The 17,709-nt window shown below is 46.0% G+C and overlaps 1 protein-coding gene across 7 annotated transcripts in view; it reads left to right on the top strand.

The window, feature by feature from the left end:
- Positions 1-17,709, top strand: part of LOC139255166 (rho family-interacting cell polarization regulator 1-like) — a 173,328-nt gene that overhangs the window by 101,946 nt on the left and 53,673 nt on the right. For 6 of the 7 annotated variants that reach the window (XM_070873884.1, XM_070873886.1, XM_070873885.1 and 3 more), the window contains exons 3-6: positions 1,438-1,593; positions 5,219-5,297; positions 6,018-6,041; positions 6,870-6,923. In XM_070873884.1, coding sequence (XP_070729985.1) covers positions 1,438-1,593; positions 5,219-5,297; positions 6,018-6,041; positions 6,870-6,923 — 313 coding nt within the window. The remainder of the gene's footprint in view (positions 1-1,437; positions 1,594-5,218; positions 5,298-6,017; positions 6,042-6,869; positions 6,924-17,709) is intronic. The other variant, XM_070873881.1, reaches the window with a different exon arrangement.

Genomic DNA, 17,709 nt, shown 5'->3' with positions numbered 1-17,709 from the left:
GCCGATTTCCTCCTACCCGTTTATTTATCGTCTGTTTCGTGCTTTTGCCGACGACCTATTTCACCCCCATTAACTCTTGCTAGTCTACAATTCCACGGGCACCGTCAGCCTTCTGGTACCTTGGCATTCATCATGCGAGCCTGGACTCTCGGCAGGTTACTCATTTCTAAGGCATTGCAGCCAAGCCCAGAATATTCCTCACCTGCCAGCCACATAGAAAGAAGAAAGAAAGGCGTGGATTTATATCGCGCCTTTTATGACCACCGGACATCTTGAAGTACTTTTTGACTGTAGTCGCTGTTGTAATGTAGGAACATACATACTCCCTTTCCATTGAAATCACTATATTATGATCAGGAACCCTAGCAGATACTCTTCTCTTTTGAACTATTACTTGGGTCTAGCTGTGGATTTGAATAAAATTACGGCCTGGAGTTTCCTCCGCATTCGTGCCCAAATATATCCAGAATCTGGGAGTAAACCAATTCCGTGGCTTAAAAGGTTGCAGAATTTTGGATGTAAGTGAGTTAACTACAATTCTCCTTGGTCATTTACTAGTCCATCAAACCTTCCGGCCCTCTGAATCTCCGTCCACAAACTGACTCGAAGAGGAAAAACTTAAAAGAAAGCTGGTCTGGATGTGTTGTTTTTGGTGGATTTTGGGGGGGGGGGGTGGCGGGGGTGTTTCATTTGTTGCAGGAAGGTATTTAGAGTGAACACGAATGAATAATTATCCATATCAAAGATTGTATATGTTGAGCAAAACAGTACCTGTACCACAATCGGGAAATAAAAAGGAAGGACTGCAAATGCTGGAAATCTGAAATAAAAACAGAAAATGCTGGAAATATGCAGTAAGTAAGTAACATCTGGAAGAAGAAAAGGCAGGTGGTGATGTTTCAAACATGTGCCCTTCAGCTAACCTGACGACTGAATGATGGACAGGCATTTTAGTAAGTTTGGGGAAATTGAGGCAGATTGGTGAGAATCAGCAGGTATACCAACTGCAGAGAGGGATTTAGTGGCTTAATATCTAGATGCGGCTTAATGTCAGCTGCACTCAAGTGTCCACATCAGTTCTGATGAAGGGCCCAAATTGTCTTTTCTCTCCACAGGTGCTGGCTGTATGTTTCCAACATTTTCTGTTTTTGTTTCTGTACTGAGACATTGTAGTTGTTTTTACTGACATTCCACAGAGTGTCTTGGTATTTTCTGTAATTATCTACCTAACAATTTCACAGTTGCGTACCCCTAAGTTTTAATACTGGGCTGTTGGAGAGATAACCAGGAGTTGCCATGATTTTCTTTGAGAAATTTCAAACCCATTGTGATCATTTTGGTGACAAATGTGTTGTTGTTTCTGCTGGCGATAGTGGGTCACAGTTGTGCTGTTGAAAGTTGCTAATTCTTTAATTGACATTGTGAATTCTCATCTAGCAGGAAACTAAAGGTGTTCAGCACCCCAACAACACAACGGAAAACCGTCTCTCGAGCTGGCAAAATGTTCAACATTTCCCATAAATCGCTCCCACCCAAGAACCCTCAGCCTGAACGGCTGGATGAGGTTTATGAAGCTTTGAAAAAGGGCCTAAAGTAAGGAGTTCTCTTGTTCTCTGTGAATGATTGTTGTTGAAAGAATGCGACTGTCACAAGAATTGAAACATTTGCTTATGGGACATTTATAAAAATGAGACTGCTTGGATTTGTAAATTTCATTTCTGATCAGCAAAGATGCCTTTTGTGACCCAGTAGGTAGTTTTTTGTTGTCTCAGTGACCTTATGGAAGGTTGGTGGTCACATTTTGTTTTTTCTCTGAGTGAGTGGTTTGCGTTGCATCCAGCAGATGTGACCAGTAACAGCTGAAGTAATAAACACTGGAGCTTGAAAAACTTTTAAACTCCTTCGCTCATTTTCAGTATATCACATGTGCTAGTTTCCCCACCTCTCCAGGAAAGAGTAGCAGTAATCTTGGTTTCCAATTATTAACCAAGTTACCATGTCAACAAATCCCATCGCCCACCCTTGCTCCTGCAACTTGCTGACAGTTCGTAAACAATCTGAACTACCAATGCAGTTCAGTTGGGACTACAAGTGAAGGTCAGTAAAAATACTGGACTGCAATTTCTTTTAAATTTGAGTACTTTGGTTAACTGTTTAATCAATCAGATCTTCCAACTCACCTGTGTTTTGAGGACAATGCCTTTCTTTTTGAACATTCACCTATTGCTTAGCTTGCTGGAATACTTTGTACCACACAAAATAAATGAAGTGTTTGTGCCAGGACAGCGAAGGGTACGAGTTACTGTCTGTTTCAAGAAAGCCGCGCACACAAATATTTTTTGCTTCGCTCCCTCTCTGCATAAGGAGACCATCTGTAAACAACCCTGCACTGTCAAAGATATTTACTCTCATGTAATCAATGGTTACAAAAATCCAAAAGGCTGACTTCTAAATATCTGTTAAACTTTGGGATTCATCTAGTCAGTATTTACTAAAGCAGTCCTACCTCTTTAATTACAAATTGTAATGTCCAAATAGAATGGCAGCTATTTTGCAGGGTATTTGGATACTATGGCTGGAGGGAAACTGATCTGTCCTATAACATTAGATCGAAGCAGTTTTTATAATGCTAAATACCACAGTTTGAAGTTTTCAAACCCTTTTGTTCCATTCCTGCTCTAACATACATTAGAGCAGGAATGGAAGAAAACGGAGCAGCTAGAGTTTATCCTAATGGATTGTAGTTGACTGAAGAAAAATATTCCAGAAGATTCTTTGTTTATACTTTGCTTTCGCGCCATTTTTAAAATTGCATTCTTGTAAGTTTGGCTCCAATAAGTATTCCACGGCTATGTTTTATAATCAGGTATTTTAATTTTAAATGAATTGTCCAATGCCTGCTCCACCCAAGGCTCGGTTTAATTCCCACTTTCCAGTTGGATCATAGTTGCGTGGTGGTCTTCAGGTGGTTGATCTTTTGAAAGTAACTGAGAAAATCCTACTGTTCTGATTTCTTTGGATATGCCGAACTTATATTTATCACAGACTTCTGCTAATGAAAACACAACTCGAGTGCATTCTGAAATGGGCTTAGATAATCTATTTTCCAAATGAATGTTAGTCAGTATGTAACTTGTGATATTCTTCAGCATGAATTTACATGATGCCATTTGATTTGACATCCTGTTTATTAGGAAGACATCAGTCCCTTTTTTGTTGGATTCGAATCAGTGGAGGAAGCAATTGGTGCAGTAATGACTTGCCCTGAGATTTGTTACGGTATTTAGTAATGAGAAGTTAAACTATATTCACTGAGGTGCTAGTGACAGGATAGAAGTTGGCAGGATGTTCAATTTGGGCACTTATGGCCCCTTTCTGTGATGTGTAATGGTAGGACACTCTGGGACTGCAGGCTAAATTGCATTCTGATCCAAGCTGAAACTGATGCAAATCTGTGGAATGCTTTGGAGGTTAAAGGGATTTATTATATAGTGTAGTCCAGTACAAGGGCTTTGAGAAGTTAGTGTAACTTTAACCTACTATATCTGAACCATTTGCACCATTTGTGTTGCATCTCTTGTAAGACTCCAGTAACTTACAGGTCTGGAATATGTGGTCCGCAGCAAAGCGAAGGCGTTTGCTGTTGGCCCCGATGTACTCTCTGCACAAAGATCTGGCAGAATTCTATCAGACGGTGAACAAGGAAGAGTGTAAGCTCTTAAAATTCTAACTTTTTAACAATAGTTAGAGAGAGCAAAAAAAAAATTGGGGTTCTCACATGGGGAAAAGGCAAACCTGAAATAAACATGGACAAACTTTAAAAAAAAATTAAAAACCTTTTTTTGAAAAGTTTCATAATAAAATTTTTTAATAAAATGGACAAATTTGACACTGTACAAAATTAAAATGAGTTTTCCAAGCCCGTAACTTTTTTTTTTTGCAGTCAGTGCGCTATTGAAACCCATTATTTCTAATCCCTTTAGGTCCAGCTTTTAGTGGGGAATTTAACAGTGCAATTACTGTGGAAGAACTGAAGTTTTTTTTTTAACGAGATTTCACTAATTCCCGTGGAATACTTATTGGACCCAAACTTTAAAAATGACGCAAAAGCAAAGTATAAACAAAGCATCTTTTGGAACATTTTTCTTCAGTCAACTTCAACTTTTATTCCATTAGGATACACTCCAGCTGCTTTTACATTACAGAGCAGGAATGGAACGGGTTTGAAATTCAAGCTGTGGTACTTAGCATATAAAAACTGCTTCGATCTAATCTGTGGGGTGGTGGTGGTGGCACAGTGCAGCCAGTTTCAGAGCTCTCATTGACAGACCGCAACTTTGCAATTTCTGCATGGGCCAAATCCTGAAGTTGCGGTCAGTTTCAAAGGCAGAATGATGGCAAATACTGCCAGTTTGCCATCATCCTGATTGCAAATTCCAGCCCATAGAGAAATAAGACAGGAGCTCAACTGACTCCAAATTCTTTCTTACTCTTCACTCCCCATCCCTCCTAGATGACCTCCCATTATTGGGATAGAGGTCGATGCAGCCTGTGCAGGCTTGCCTCCTCAATGACCTCCCATTACTGGTATAGTGGTCGATATAGCCCGTGCCCATCAGTTACTGTTCAGCTGACGTGAGATGTGCTTGTATGGACAGATCTAAGTTGCAGACTGTATTGAACTCAACTCTCGGACTAACTTAATGGTTTACAGACTAATTACATTTTGTAAGAGCGGCATCAGAAAGCAGAGGTTTATATATACGGTGGAACAAAACTAGTTCTTGTGTTTTCTTTGCTACTAACTGTAAAAGTAATAGTGGGGGAAAGAACACATCGCAAAGATGGTCCACAGTGGCTTTGGAAAAAGTGAAAAGTAATGAGGTATGCTTTTGGAATTCCAGTCTAATACACTAATCCAGCAGTATTTAGTGAAAGTGACATTTGCTGGATTAGTTAGATATTTGATGAACCAAATCAAATTTACAACCTGACGCCAAATGTTGCAAATTAACAAGATATCTGGATGGACCAAGGTTAAATCAGCAAGTGGTGCTCATAAATTCTGTCTGACCTGTAAATTGAGATTGCTTCTGCTCATTTACAACATAAGGAACCATTTCCAAACGCACACTCACTATTACTGAATTATTCAAATGGTATCTGCTGCATTGGTTCTGATGGCTCAAAGGAAGTGTTACTTCTCTTACCCTTACAGTGCATACTTACAAGTTCATCAGCTGGAGCTTGATAACTTAACGGCTCAGCTCAAAGATATGAAACGGAATTCCAGACTGGTAAGGAACATTGCTTAAGTAACACCTGAAATTGTGCAACAGTTGGTAGCTTGACTATGCTGTACTGTAGGACTCAGTAATGATCAGTTAAGGGCCGAGTCCGGTCATTAGTGGTATCACAGTACGGAAGTTCCAACCTTTTCTTTGTATTGTCCGATTTTAATATTTAATTATATAGAAAGACGCAGGATCCTTTTGGATTTGATGCCGTTTGTAAATCAGAGTTTTTAATTGCTCTGGCGTACGTAATATGTGTGTCACACTGGGTTGATGAAAGATTTAAACAGGATTATTTCAGTGTAATTTCTTCAGTTATGCTGTAGTTTCTCTGTTAATTTTGAAGCTTGGGATGCAGTAGTAGGCGAGGAGACTCCCAGTACAGGAGGATTGGTTCTTGGTTTTACTTTCAATGCCAGTTGCATGTGTCCCATAAATTAAATCTCCTCATTGTGTAAGGTATAAATATTGGCAATACGTGGTTACTTGACTTTTTAAATTTCCTGTTGTCTTTTAAGATCAGGTGAACAAATTGCAAACAAGTTGAGAGATTGCGATTTGCCTGACATTTTCATGTTCAAATTAATAGCAAAATGAGAATTGAGACACTCATTTTTTGTTTTCTGATTTCCTTACATCTTGAATTTTGTTTATTTCCACTTTTGGATGTCATATTTAGTTATATAAGCGCACATTGTAACTCTTGTTTCTTTTTGGTTTCAGGGATTTCTATATGACCTTGACAAGGTAAAAATGTTCAGTATTACTCCACAATCTAACTTGAGTTGACATAGAGAACTAAACACTTTGGATTATTCCAAATAACCTTGATGATTTGATATAGGCCAAGATAGCAGCTTATAGAATATGTGTATATTGTTCCTAAAATCGTATAAATGACCTGCATGAGCAGTTCTGTGATTTTCAGATTGTATTATCTTTGTTCTCCACCCCCTTAACCCAGTCACCTGGTTGCACATAGTCCATTTGTTATTGTAGCCCAGACCGCCTACTGTGTGACTGAGTATGAATTCGCAATAGTATCCAAAAACTCAAGTTGGGGGGGGGGGGGAGGGGCGGAGATTCTTGATAATTAACTAAAGCTACCATGAATTCAGTGAAGGAAGCCATCTAATTTTTGCTGTTGATAACCAGCCTTATCCTGTTCCATTGTCAGTGCTGCTCTCTAATTGGGCTGTGCGAAATGCCGAACTAGTACAAGCCTTAACTGGGCTTTCTTGTTTGCCGTCTTTTTCCCACCCCTCTGAGGCAGACTTTCTATCAGAATATTCCCACCTTTCCCACCCAGCAGAGGTCTGGAATTGGTTTCTATAATTGTGTTGCAAATCTGCATCTCTGTGAAAAGCTTCTTATATTTAATGATCTGGCTGTAACTCTGTCTCTGAGCACTGAGGCTTTATGAGTAAATTACATGCACTTGTGTACTGGAAAATATGAATAAAACATTGGACTGATTTAAACATAAAGGCATTTCAGATTTGTTTAATGTGCTTTCAGTAAAAAGACTTATGATTAACTTTTTTTCTCTCACTTTTGCCTCCTCCTCCCCAACAGCAAATCAAGTCAATTGAACGGTTTATTCGCAGACTGGAGTTTCATGTTAGTAAGGTAAGAAACTACACAGTTGTGTAATATCTAGCAGTGACATTTCTGAATTTCCATCATACTGTGTTTTGCACCAAAGTAAAACCAGTACTTGAGGGCTTTTCTTTGAGTAAAGGGTTACAATGCAAGTTCTGGCTGGCGATTTTGGATCATTTACTAAGTTTTTCATGTGATTTTGATATGGCTATAAACAACCTTATATTTTAATTGACATTCCAGATGTTGGCTAGTGGAGGGACATCCCAAATAGTCATCCCAAGTCGTCTTGTACTGTTTTTGCAATGTATATGTTTTGATTTGTGTTTTTATAAAGTTTTCACCTTTGAAACTGTTGTTACGGCGCCTTGCTGTACATCAAAGAATCTATGATGTGGCTACAGATGGCCGCCTGAGTCTCCGTGTTCGCCACAGGTCCTCACATCATGTCTGTTTAAAATAAAGTTATAGACTGTCGGGCCTCGTTGCAACTTGTTGCTGTGGTGATATATTCATATTTGTACCATTTATGCTCATCTGGATGGGGGTAGATTTAAAACAAAACTGCTCCTTTAACCTTCTGTTGATGTTTATGATGGTATCTGTTATCTTCCCATCTTTGTATGCTGGTAGATCTTGTTTCCAGATCGTCTGTGATCATAGCAATGTGTCTGCAGGTGAACAATGTGACCGTTGCTAATGGGGAAATTTATACATGTTGAATTATGCTGTTCTACAAATATAAATTGTAAAGCTCATAGTTCATCGTACAGCAGTGATGCCTCTGGTTACATTTAGTGTATAGTGCTACTGCCCTGGACGGGAAGGTAAATAAGGTCTGCGACAATGCACAACATTTCAAAAGGTGGTTTTCTCTGCTGCAGCAGAGCCACTGAATCAATGAGCACCATGACGTAGGATGTGGTAAAAAATAGGAGCTGGCGTTCAGTGTCTGTTTGTTGGGTGGGGTGGGGTCGGGTGGAGAACACTTTTTTGGGGCAGCCATTGGCTACAATATGATAGAAATTTGAGTGGCATTATAACGTTCTGCTATTAATATCGCTGACAAAATGTATGAACATTTTTGTAGGAAACATTTTTTTAAAGATAACTTCCTGACAGTGGGTGATTCAGTGGACCATAGACTGCCTTTTCCCCTTTGGGACCTGGGTTTAAATTTCCTCCCTCTTGTGGGTATATGGGTGCTATGTAAGGTGAGTTCAGGCAGTCTCAATCCAAGTTCTGCTGACTATAAGCCCGCAGCACAAAACTTACCCTAGATGTGATATTTTGAAGCTGGGGTCTGTACCAATCGGTAGGACGCCTCGAGCAAAGCTGTGGGGCCAGGAAGGCCTTACTTGAGGCTCTAAGTATTGTAATAAGTGGTTTTTATTTTAGGGACCCTTGCTCCCAGCGCTGAGTTTGTCCATATAAAATTGTAATTCTGGGACCTGGCCTGCTCATTTAGGCATCTTAAAGGGTGATTATTCTATGGATCACAATGTTTTCACAGTTTAAATTATATTTTGTTTTCAGGAGTTTGCTGAACAGTCTGCCATTTTTGGGGTTTATTTGGAATATTTTTCTGCCAGTACTTTGCTTCGTTATTCTTGGTTACTATAGCCAGTTAGATAGTACGATGCAAAACGGGGAGGATAAGGATCTTTGAGGGTTCCAAAGCATTGCCTGATTAAGACAAGGAACATGAGATAACAAATGTACATATAAGCTGAGGCATTGGTGCACACCTGTCACGACCCTGGGACCTGTGACCTATCTGGACATGTCAAAGGAAACTGTCTTTGCTGCAGCCGCTTCACAAAACAGACTGTGATGGAGATGTGCCACCTGCTGTAGGATGACCTATAGACAATATCTAGAACAGGGACAGCTCTTCCTATCGAAGTGAAGGTTGCCACAACATTAAATTTTCATACTACTGGATGGCAAAATATCTCTTGCAGTTTTGCTTTTATTGCCTTCATCTCCAAAAGTGGTCACTGTCCTTTTGGTCTCTATTTGGATACGCCGTTGTAAACAACCAGCAGATATCCTTTAAATGGATATCTGCTGCCTATCTGGATTTTACATGTTTACCCCTCTCTTCTTCCCTCCCTATCACCCACCCCCCATTCCCCTCGTGTGTACTCTGGATAAACTTTTTGTGTCATTCGTCTTTCAAAATTGTGGGAATGGATCTTGTGATATATTCACAGTGCACAAGCACACACAGCTTCCTACATGGCAAGCAGCTCTCTCGGAAGCCTCCGGAATCTGCCTGGTTCTGTTTATTATTAACTCTGCAGTTGCAGTACACAATACGTCCACATGTGGCGCTACAAACATTACAAGCTTACAGACATTACACTTCTCCCTCCTTAATGAAGAAGTTATTATAACAAACATCATACATAACTTTCATGTTTATACATAACACAGGATATAAACTACTTTTTTTCCCATATTTACAAATTAAACTTTACCACTTGTTTTCTGTTTCGAAGAGGATACCTTCGCTCTCGAACAGAACCTTCCAAACATTGTGTCGAATCTAAACTCATTCGAGGCTCATCCTGAGGAAGGTTTTCCTCCATGGAATTTCCTTGATTTTCATTTGAACTCACTCTAACTTCAGGCTCTTTGTTTTCCTGATTCGGACTCAGACTTTCATTCTGATTCTCTCCTGAATTTGTTTCCAGTACATTGGATTTAGGATTTGCTACTGGTGTATCAAAACTATCTGATGAGTCAGAAATAATTGAATCATTCCCAACTTCAACTCCTTCCATGTCGGTAAGTAAAATATGATCAATATGAACAAACCTAACCTGTCCATTATCAAACATCTTTACCAAATATGTGCAAGGACCACATATCTTCACCATTCTTCTTGGTAACCACTTTAACCATTTATGGTGATGGTTCTTCACTATCACCTTCTGGTTTAATTTCACATTTCTCTCTTTTACTCTACCTCTATCATGATTCTCTTTCTGTCTTAATTGTGTCTCTTCTACGGACTGTGCCAAATTTGGTTTTAACAACGAGAATCTGGTTCGTGGCTGTCGTTTGAGTAACAACTCTGCTGGTGTTCTACCAGTAGTTGTATGAGGAGTATTACGATATGTAATCAAAAAATTAGCCAATTTGTGATCCAATGACAACTGTCGTTTCCTTGTATTTGTTTTATGAGGGCATGTTTTACAGCTTTACAATTTGTACAGTGTGTTCTGCTTGATTGCCATTCGAAGTGGGTTGAGGTGTTTCCAATGTAGAAAATAACAGCAAGTAAAACATTGGACATTTTACGAAAATTATTTTCTTCATTTGGCCTCCCTGAAGAAATTGTTTCAGATAATGGACCACAATTTCGTTCAGAAGAATTTGCACAATTCACGAGCAAAAATAGTGTGAAACATACCAAGGTTTCATGATACCATCCTGCTTCGAATGGCTATAAATCACAATGAACAATTGTTGTCCATCTAACTCAGCAAAATCAATATGTAGCTTTGCCACACCATGGGAGGACATTTCCATGGCTGTAATGGTAATGGTGGTGGTTGCTTGCTTACCGATTGACATGTCGTACACTGACTCACGATGTACTCTATATCTTTATCAAAACCTGGCCACCATAAATAACTGTGTGCAAAACTCTTGGTCAAGCACATTCCCAGGTGCTGGTCATGGAGGTCTGCTAATAATTTGGACCTGAATTTATTTGGTATAATCACTCTTGCACCCCACATGATACAATCTTTATCGACTGACAATTCATTCCTACGAATGAAGAATGGATGTGTATCTTTGTCTGTTACCTGGTTTGGCCATCCATTTGCAATATAATCATACACCTTTGACATCACTGGGTCATGTTTGGTTGCTCCACAAATCTCTTCAGCTGTGACTGGCAGTTCATCAATGTATGAAAAATAAAACACTTCTTCCCTATCAGGTATAACTTGTGGTGGGGAAGGCAATCTAGACATTGCATCAGCATTACTGTGATCAGCTGATCGTCTGTATTCAATATATGTATATGCTGACAAAATCAAAGCCCATCTCTGCATTTGGGCTGCAGCTAATGTTGGAACTGGGGACTTTGGATGGAGGATTGTTGTTCGGGGCTTATGGTCCGTAACGATGGTAAACTTACGACCATACAAGTATTTGTGAAACTTCTTGACCCCCAAAATTAATGCCAAAGCTTCCCTTTCAATTTGCGCAATTACTCTCTCTGGCACTGAGAGTGCGTGAAGCAAAAGCAATTGGTCTCCCCTCCCCACTACGTGATACATGAGAGATCACTGCCCCAACTCCATACGGAGAGGCATCACATGCTAGCTTAATCTCCTTAGATATGTCATAGTGAACTAACATGGTGCTCTCTACCAATTTGCTTGTACACTCCTTGAATGCTGTATCGCATTCTTTTGACCACTTCCAATGACCTGTTTTTTCAAAAGTTCATTCAGTGGATTTAACACTGTAGCCAAATTTGGTAGGAACTTCTCATAATAGTTCAAAAGACCCAAGAATGAACGAAGTTCAGTGACATTCCTGGGAGTGGGTGCATTTCTAATTGCATCCAATTTTTCCATGGTTGGATGTAAAGCATCTTTGTCTACTCTGTACCCTAAATACTCCACTGAGTTTTTAAATAACTCTCACTTACGAGCAGACACTCGTACTCTGTGCTTCTCCAGCCGTTTGAGGACTTCATTCAATATGTTATGAATTTGCCTATTTGGTGCTGAAATTAGTATGTCATTCAAATAACATACTACCCCTTCAATACCTTGCAAAATCTGGTTCATCACCCCTTGGAATATGGCAGGGACAGAAGACACTCCAAACGGTAGCCTATTAAATTGATCTAGGCCAAGATGAGTATTTATAGTCAAACATGACTTGGACTCCTCATCTAGTTCAAGCTGTAAGTAGGCATTCATAAGATCCAGATTTGTGAAGATCTGACCACCTGTCAGTGTTGTGAACAAATCTTCTATATTCGGCAATGTATTGGGGACATTACCCTCTAGAACCTGGTTTACGGTTATTTTATAATCACCACACAATCTTACCTTACCATCGGACTTAGGTACAACATTGAGTGTAGCCCAATTACATCGATCTATCTTACAAATAATGTTCTCAGTCTCTTAGTCTTTTGAGTTCTTCTCAACTTTCTCCTTGAGTGCATATGGTACGGAACGTGGCTTGTAGTAAACCGATCTAGCGTCCTGCTGTACCCTGACGCACTCCTTGAAGCCTTGGATCAGACTGCAAGTTTCGCAGAACACCTTCGGATACTTCTTGATAACCTCATCCGTTGATGAAAATCTCGCTTCCGCACAGAAAATCTTACTCCAATCTAGCTTCAGTGAGCTCAACCAATTTCTTCCTAGTAAGGCAGACTTGCCTCCTTTCACTACTATTAGAGGCAAGTTCTGAAATTGATCTTTATATTTCACCGGTACGGTGATACGACCTACCACAGCAATTTTCTCTCCTGAGTAGCTCGCAGCTCTATCTTGGATTTCTCCAGTTGGAAATCATGCAATTTGTCGAGGTACAGCGACTCCGGTACTACACTCACGGATGCATCCATGTCGATTTCCATTGGTATCTTGAATCCCGCAACATCGATGTGGATTTTGATGCTTTCCGAATCGCTGTCCGTTAACCTCGTGCTCCTGATGACGTGTAACTCTAACATCCCCTTGTCCTGTTGTTGTTCTTCCATGCTATGTAGTCTCTTGGCATTTATACTCATAGCTTTGAACGCTGGACTCATAGCTTTGAAAGCTGGTTTACCCTTCAGTTGACATGCCTTCGCCAGATGCCCAGTCTTCCTGCAGAAGAAACACTCTGCCTTCACGTATGGACAACTTTGAGCAATGTGTTGTCCCAGGCACCTATAGCACGACTTCGACGCTCTGTTAGAATTTCCAATTTCTGAGACTTTGGGCCCCCACCATCTTTTACTTTGAACCTGCAGGTGATTTACCTCGGTTAACTGATGAGTGTTATCATTATTTAATTCTCGGGAATATTGTTCGGCCATGCCCATCGACCTCACTGTCTGTCTGACAAGCAATCTCAAAAGTCAAGTCATCCGTCATCAATAATTTCCTTCTGATCGCATCATTTATCACCCCAGAAACAAAACGATCCCGTAATGCTCGGTTTTGAAAGTTTCCAAAATTACAGTGCATCGATAGTTTTTTTTAATGCTACGATGTAATCACTGATACATTCATCAGCCTTTTGATTCCGAATCCCAAAACGATAGCTTTCAGCAATTCCTAACGGTTTGGGGTTATAGTGCTGCTCCAGCTTCGTTAAAATCTCTAAGCGTTGTGTCCTTTGGCTCGTCAGGCACAAGCAGATTTACAAGGGTTTCGTACAATGCCAGACCCGCCTCCGATAAGAAGATCGCTTTCTTACGTTTCAACACAGCCTGGTTCTGGACTGCATTGTCTGGAACTTCGATTATGTTATTTGCAGTGAAATACATTTCTAGCCGATCCACATACGCTTTAAAACGTTCCCTGTCGTGTCTATATTCCCCCAAATGTCCGATTACACCTGCCATTTTAATCTCTTGCTGTTCACACCGTGTGCTGTATTTTACCTCGTATTTTGTAGCTTTTTTCCAAAGACGACAAACTTCCAAAGTCTCTCTGTCAGCTGGCTGAATCTTTCCCCAACAAAATTTAAGCTTTAAATCATCCGAAAAATCCCATCTCATCGCCAAATGTCTTATATTCACAGAGCACAAGCACACACAGCTTCCGACATGGCAGGCAGCTCTCTCGGAAGCCTCTGGAATCTGCCTGGTTCTGTTTATTATTAACTCTGCAGTTGCAGGACACAATACGTCCACATCCACAGTGTGGAGCTACAAATATTACAAGCTTACAGACATTACAGATCTCCATTGCAAATGGGCCAGCTCAACCCCAATTGTATCATTTTCACAACATCTGCAGTTTAAATCTCATCCAGAGAGGCTGGTATTAAAAATGGAGAAATATACTGACCTAGTAACTTGGGCAGAGTCGAGGAAGACCTACTCTGCATCGAGTGGCGCGTGATGTTGACAGGGGTGTTGGAATCAGGAAGTATTCTGTTCAACAGCTCTAGCTGTTTGCTCGCTCTCTCACTCACACTCTTTCTCACTCTTGCTCTCACTCACGCTCTCTCTCTCTCTCTCTCTCCCTGCCCCGCTCGCTCTCTCGCTCCCTGCCCCGCTCGCTCTCTCTCTCTCCCTGCCCCACTCGCGCTCTCTCTCTCTCTCTCTCTCTCTCTCTCCCTGCCCCGCTCGCTCTCTCGCTCCCTGCCCCGCTCGCTCTCTCTCTCTCTCTCTCTCTCTCTCTCTCTCTCCCTGCCCCGCTCGCGCTCTCTCTCTCTCTCTCTCTCTCTCCCTGCCCCGCTCGCTCTCTCTCTCTCCCTGCCCCGCTCGCTCTCTCTCTCTCCCTGCCCCGCTCTCTCTCTCTCTCGCTCTCCCTGCCCCGCTCGCTCTCTCTCGCTCTCCCTGCCCCGCTCGATCTCTCTCGCTCTCCCTGCCCCACTCGCTCTCTCTCGCTCTCCCTGCCCCGCTCGCTCTCTCTCGCTCTCTCTCTCCCTGCCCCGCTTGCTCGCTCTCTCTGCCCCGCTTGCTCGCTCTCTCTGCCCCGCTCGCTCTCTCTCTCTGCCCCGCTCGCCCTCTCTCTCCCTGCCCCGCTCGCTCGCTCTCTCTCTCCCTGCCCCGCTCGCTCGCTCTCTCTCTCCCTGCCCCGCTCGCTCTCTCTCTCTCTCTCTCTCTCTCCCTGCCCCGCTCGCGCTCTCTCTCTCTCTCTCTCTCCCTGCCCCGCTCGCTCTCTCTCTCTCCCTGCCCCGCTCTCTCTCTCTCTCGCTCTCCCTGCCCCGCTCGCTCTCTCTCGCTCTCCCTGCCCCGCTCGATCTCTCTCGCTCTCCCTGCCCCACTCGCTCTCTCTCTCGCTCTCCCTGCCCCGCTCGCCCTCTCTCGCTCTCTCTCTCCCTGCCCCGCTCGCTCTCTCTCTCTCTGCCCCGCTCGCTCTCTCTCTCTGCCCCGCTCGCTCTCTCTCTCCCTGCCCCGCTCGCTCGCTCTCTCTCTCTCTCCCTGCCCCGCTCGCTCGCTCTCTCTCCCTGCCCCGCTCGCGCTCTCTCTCTCTCTCTCTCTCCCTGCCCCGCTCGCTCTCTCTCTCTCTCTCTCCCTGCCCCGCTCGCTCTCTCTCTCTCTCTCCCTGCCCCGCTCTCTCTCTCTCTCTCTCTCTCTCCCTGCCCCGCTCGCTCTCTCTCGCTCTCCCTGCCCCGCTCGCTCTCTCTCTCTCTGCCCCGCTTGCTCGCTCTCTCTGCCCCGCTTGCTCGCTCTCTCTGCCCCGCTCGCTCGCTCTCTCTCTCTCCCTGCCCCGCTCGCTCTCTCTCTCTGCCCCGCTCGCTCGCTCTCTCTCTCTCCCTGCCCCGCTCTCTCTCTCTCTCTCTCTCTCTCTCCCTGCCCCGCTCGCTCTCTCTCGCTCTCCCTGCCCCGCTCGCTCTCTCTCGCTCTCCCTGCCCCGCTCGCTCGCTCTCTCTCTCTGCCCCGCTCGCTCGCTCTCTCTCTCCCTGCCCCGCTCGCTCGCTCGCTCTCTCCCTGCCCCGCTCGCTCGCTCTCTCTCTCCCCGCCCCTCTCGCGCGCTCTCTCTCTCCCCGCCCCTCTCGCGCGCTCTCTCTCTCTCCCTGCCCCGCTCGCTCGCTCTCTCTCTCCCTGCCCCGCTCGCTCTCTCTCTCTCCCTGCCCCGCTCTCGCTCTCTCCCTGCCCCGCTCTCTCTCTCTCTCTCGCTCTCCCTGCCCCGCTCGCTCTCTCTCGCTCTCCCTGCCCCTCTCTCGCTCTCCCTGCCCCACTCGCTCTCTCTCGCTCTCCCTGCCCCGCTCGCTCTCTCTCGCTCTCTCTCTCCCTGCCCCCTCTCTCCCTGCCCCGCTTGCTCGCTCTCTCTGCCCCGCTCGCTCTCTCTCCCTGCCCCGCTCGCTTTCTCTCTCTCTCTCTCTCTCCCTGCCCCGCTCTCTCTCTCTCTCTCTCTCCCTGCCCCGCTCGCTCGCTCTCTCTCTCCCTGCCCCGCTCGCTCTCTCTCTCTCTCTCCCTGCCCCGCTCTCTCTCTCTCTCTCTCTCTCCCTGCCCTGCTCGCTCTCTCTCGCTCTCCCTGCCCCGCTCGCTCTCTCTCTCTCTCTCTGCCCCGCTTGCTCGCTCTCTCTGCCCCGCTTGCTCGCTCTCTCTGCCCCGCTCGTTCTCTCTCTCTGCCCCGCTCGTTCTCTCTCTCTGCCCCGCTCGTTCTCTCTCTCTGCCCCGCTCGTTCTCTCTCTCTGCCCCGCTCGTTCTCTCTCTCTGCCCCGCTCGCTCTCTCTCTCTGCCCCGCTCGCTCGCTCTCTCTCTCTCCCTGCCCCGCTCTCTCTCTCTCTCTCTCTCTCTCTCCCTGCCCCGCTCGCTCTCTCTCGCTCTCCCTGCCCCGCTCGCGCTCTCTCGCTCTCCCTGCCCCGCTCGCTCGCTCTCTCTCTCTGCCCCGCTCGCTCGCTCTCTCTCTCCCTGCCCCGCTCGCTCGCTCGCTCTCTCCCTGCCCCGCTCGCTCGCTCTCTCTCTCCCCGCCCCGCTCGCTCGCTCTCTCTCTCCCCGCCCCTCTCGCTCGCTCTCTCTCTCCCTGCCCCGCTCGCTCGCTCTCTCTCTCCCTGCCCCGCTCGCTCGCTCTCTCTCTCCCTGCCCCGCTCGCTCGCGCTCTCTCTCCCTGCCCCGCTCGCTCGCTCTCTCTCTCCCTGCCCCGCTCGCTCGCTCTCTCTCTCCCTGCCCCGCTCGCTCGCTCTCTCTCTCCCTGCCCCGCTCGCTCGCTCTCTCTCTCCCTGCCCCGCTCGCTCGCTCTCTCTCTCCCTGCCCCGCTCGCTCGCTCTCTCTCTCCCTGCCCCGCTCGCTCGCTCTCTCTCTCCCTGCCCCGCTCGCTCGCTCTCTCTCTCCCTGCCCCGCTCGCTCGCTCTCTCTCTCCCTGCCCCGCTCGCTCGCTCTCTCTCTCCCTGCCCCGCTCGCTCGCTCTCTCTCTCCCTGCCCCGCTCGCTCGCTCTCTCTCTCCCTGCCCCGCTCGCTCGCTCTCTCTCTCCCTGCCCCGCTCGCTCGCTCTCTCTCTCCCTGCCCCGCTCGCTCGCTCTCTCTCTCCCTGCCCCGCTCGCTCGCTCTCTCTCTCTCTCCCTGCCCCGCTCGCTTTCTCTCTCTCTCTCTCTCTCCCTGCCCCGCTCTCTCTCTCTCTCTCTCCCTGCCCTGCTCGCTCTCTCTCGCTCTCCCTGCCCCGCTCGCTCTCTCTCTCTCTCTGCCCCGCTTGCTCGCTCTCTCTGCCCCGCTTGCTCGCTCTCTCTGCCCCGCTCGTTCTCTCTCTCTGCCCCGCTCGTTCTCTCTCTCTGCCCCGCTCGTTCTCTCTCTCTGCCCCGCTCGCTCTCTCTCTCTGCCCCGCTCGCTCTCTCTCTCTGCCCCGCTCGCTCGCTCTCTCTCTCTCCCTGCCCCGCTCTCTCTCTCTCTCTCTCTCTCTCTCTCTCTCCCTGCCCCGCTCGCTCTCTCTCGCTCTCCCTGCCCCGCTCGCTCTCTCTCGCTCTCCCTGCCCCGCTCGCTCGCTCTCTCTCTCTGCCCCGCTCGCTCGCTCTCTCTCTCCCTGCCCCGCTCGCTCGCTCGCTCTCTCCCTGCCCCGCTCGCTCGCTCTCTCTCTCCCCGCCCCGCTCGCTCGCTCTCTCTCTCCCCGCCCCTCTCGCGCGCTCTCTCTCTCCCTGCCCCGCTCGCTCGCTCTCTCTCTCCCTG

Source organism: Pristiophorus japonicus, unplaced genomic scaffold (genome assembly GCF_044704955.1).
Source record: "Pristiophorus japonicus isolate sPriJap1 unplaced genomic scaffold, sPriJap1.hap1 HAP1_SCAFFOLD_589, whole genome shotgun sequence".
In the NCBI taxonomy this organism is placed as follows: domain Eukaryota; kingdom Metazoa; phylum Chordata; class Chondrichthyes; family Pristiophoridae; genus Pristiophorus; species Pristiophorus japonicus.
Note: the sequence above shows the minus strand (reverse complement) of the source record. Positions and strands in the feature narration are given on the sequence as shown.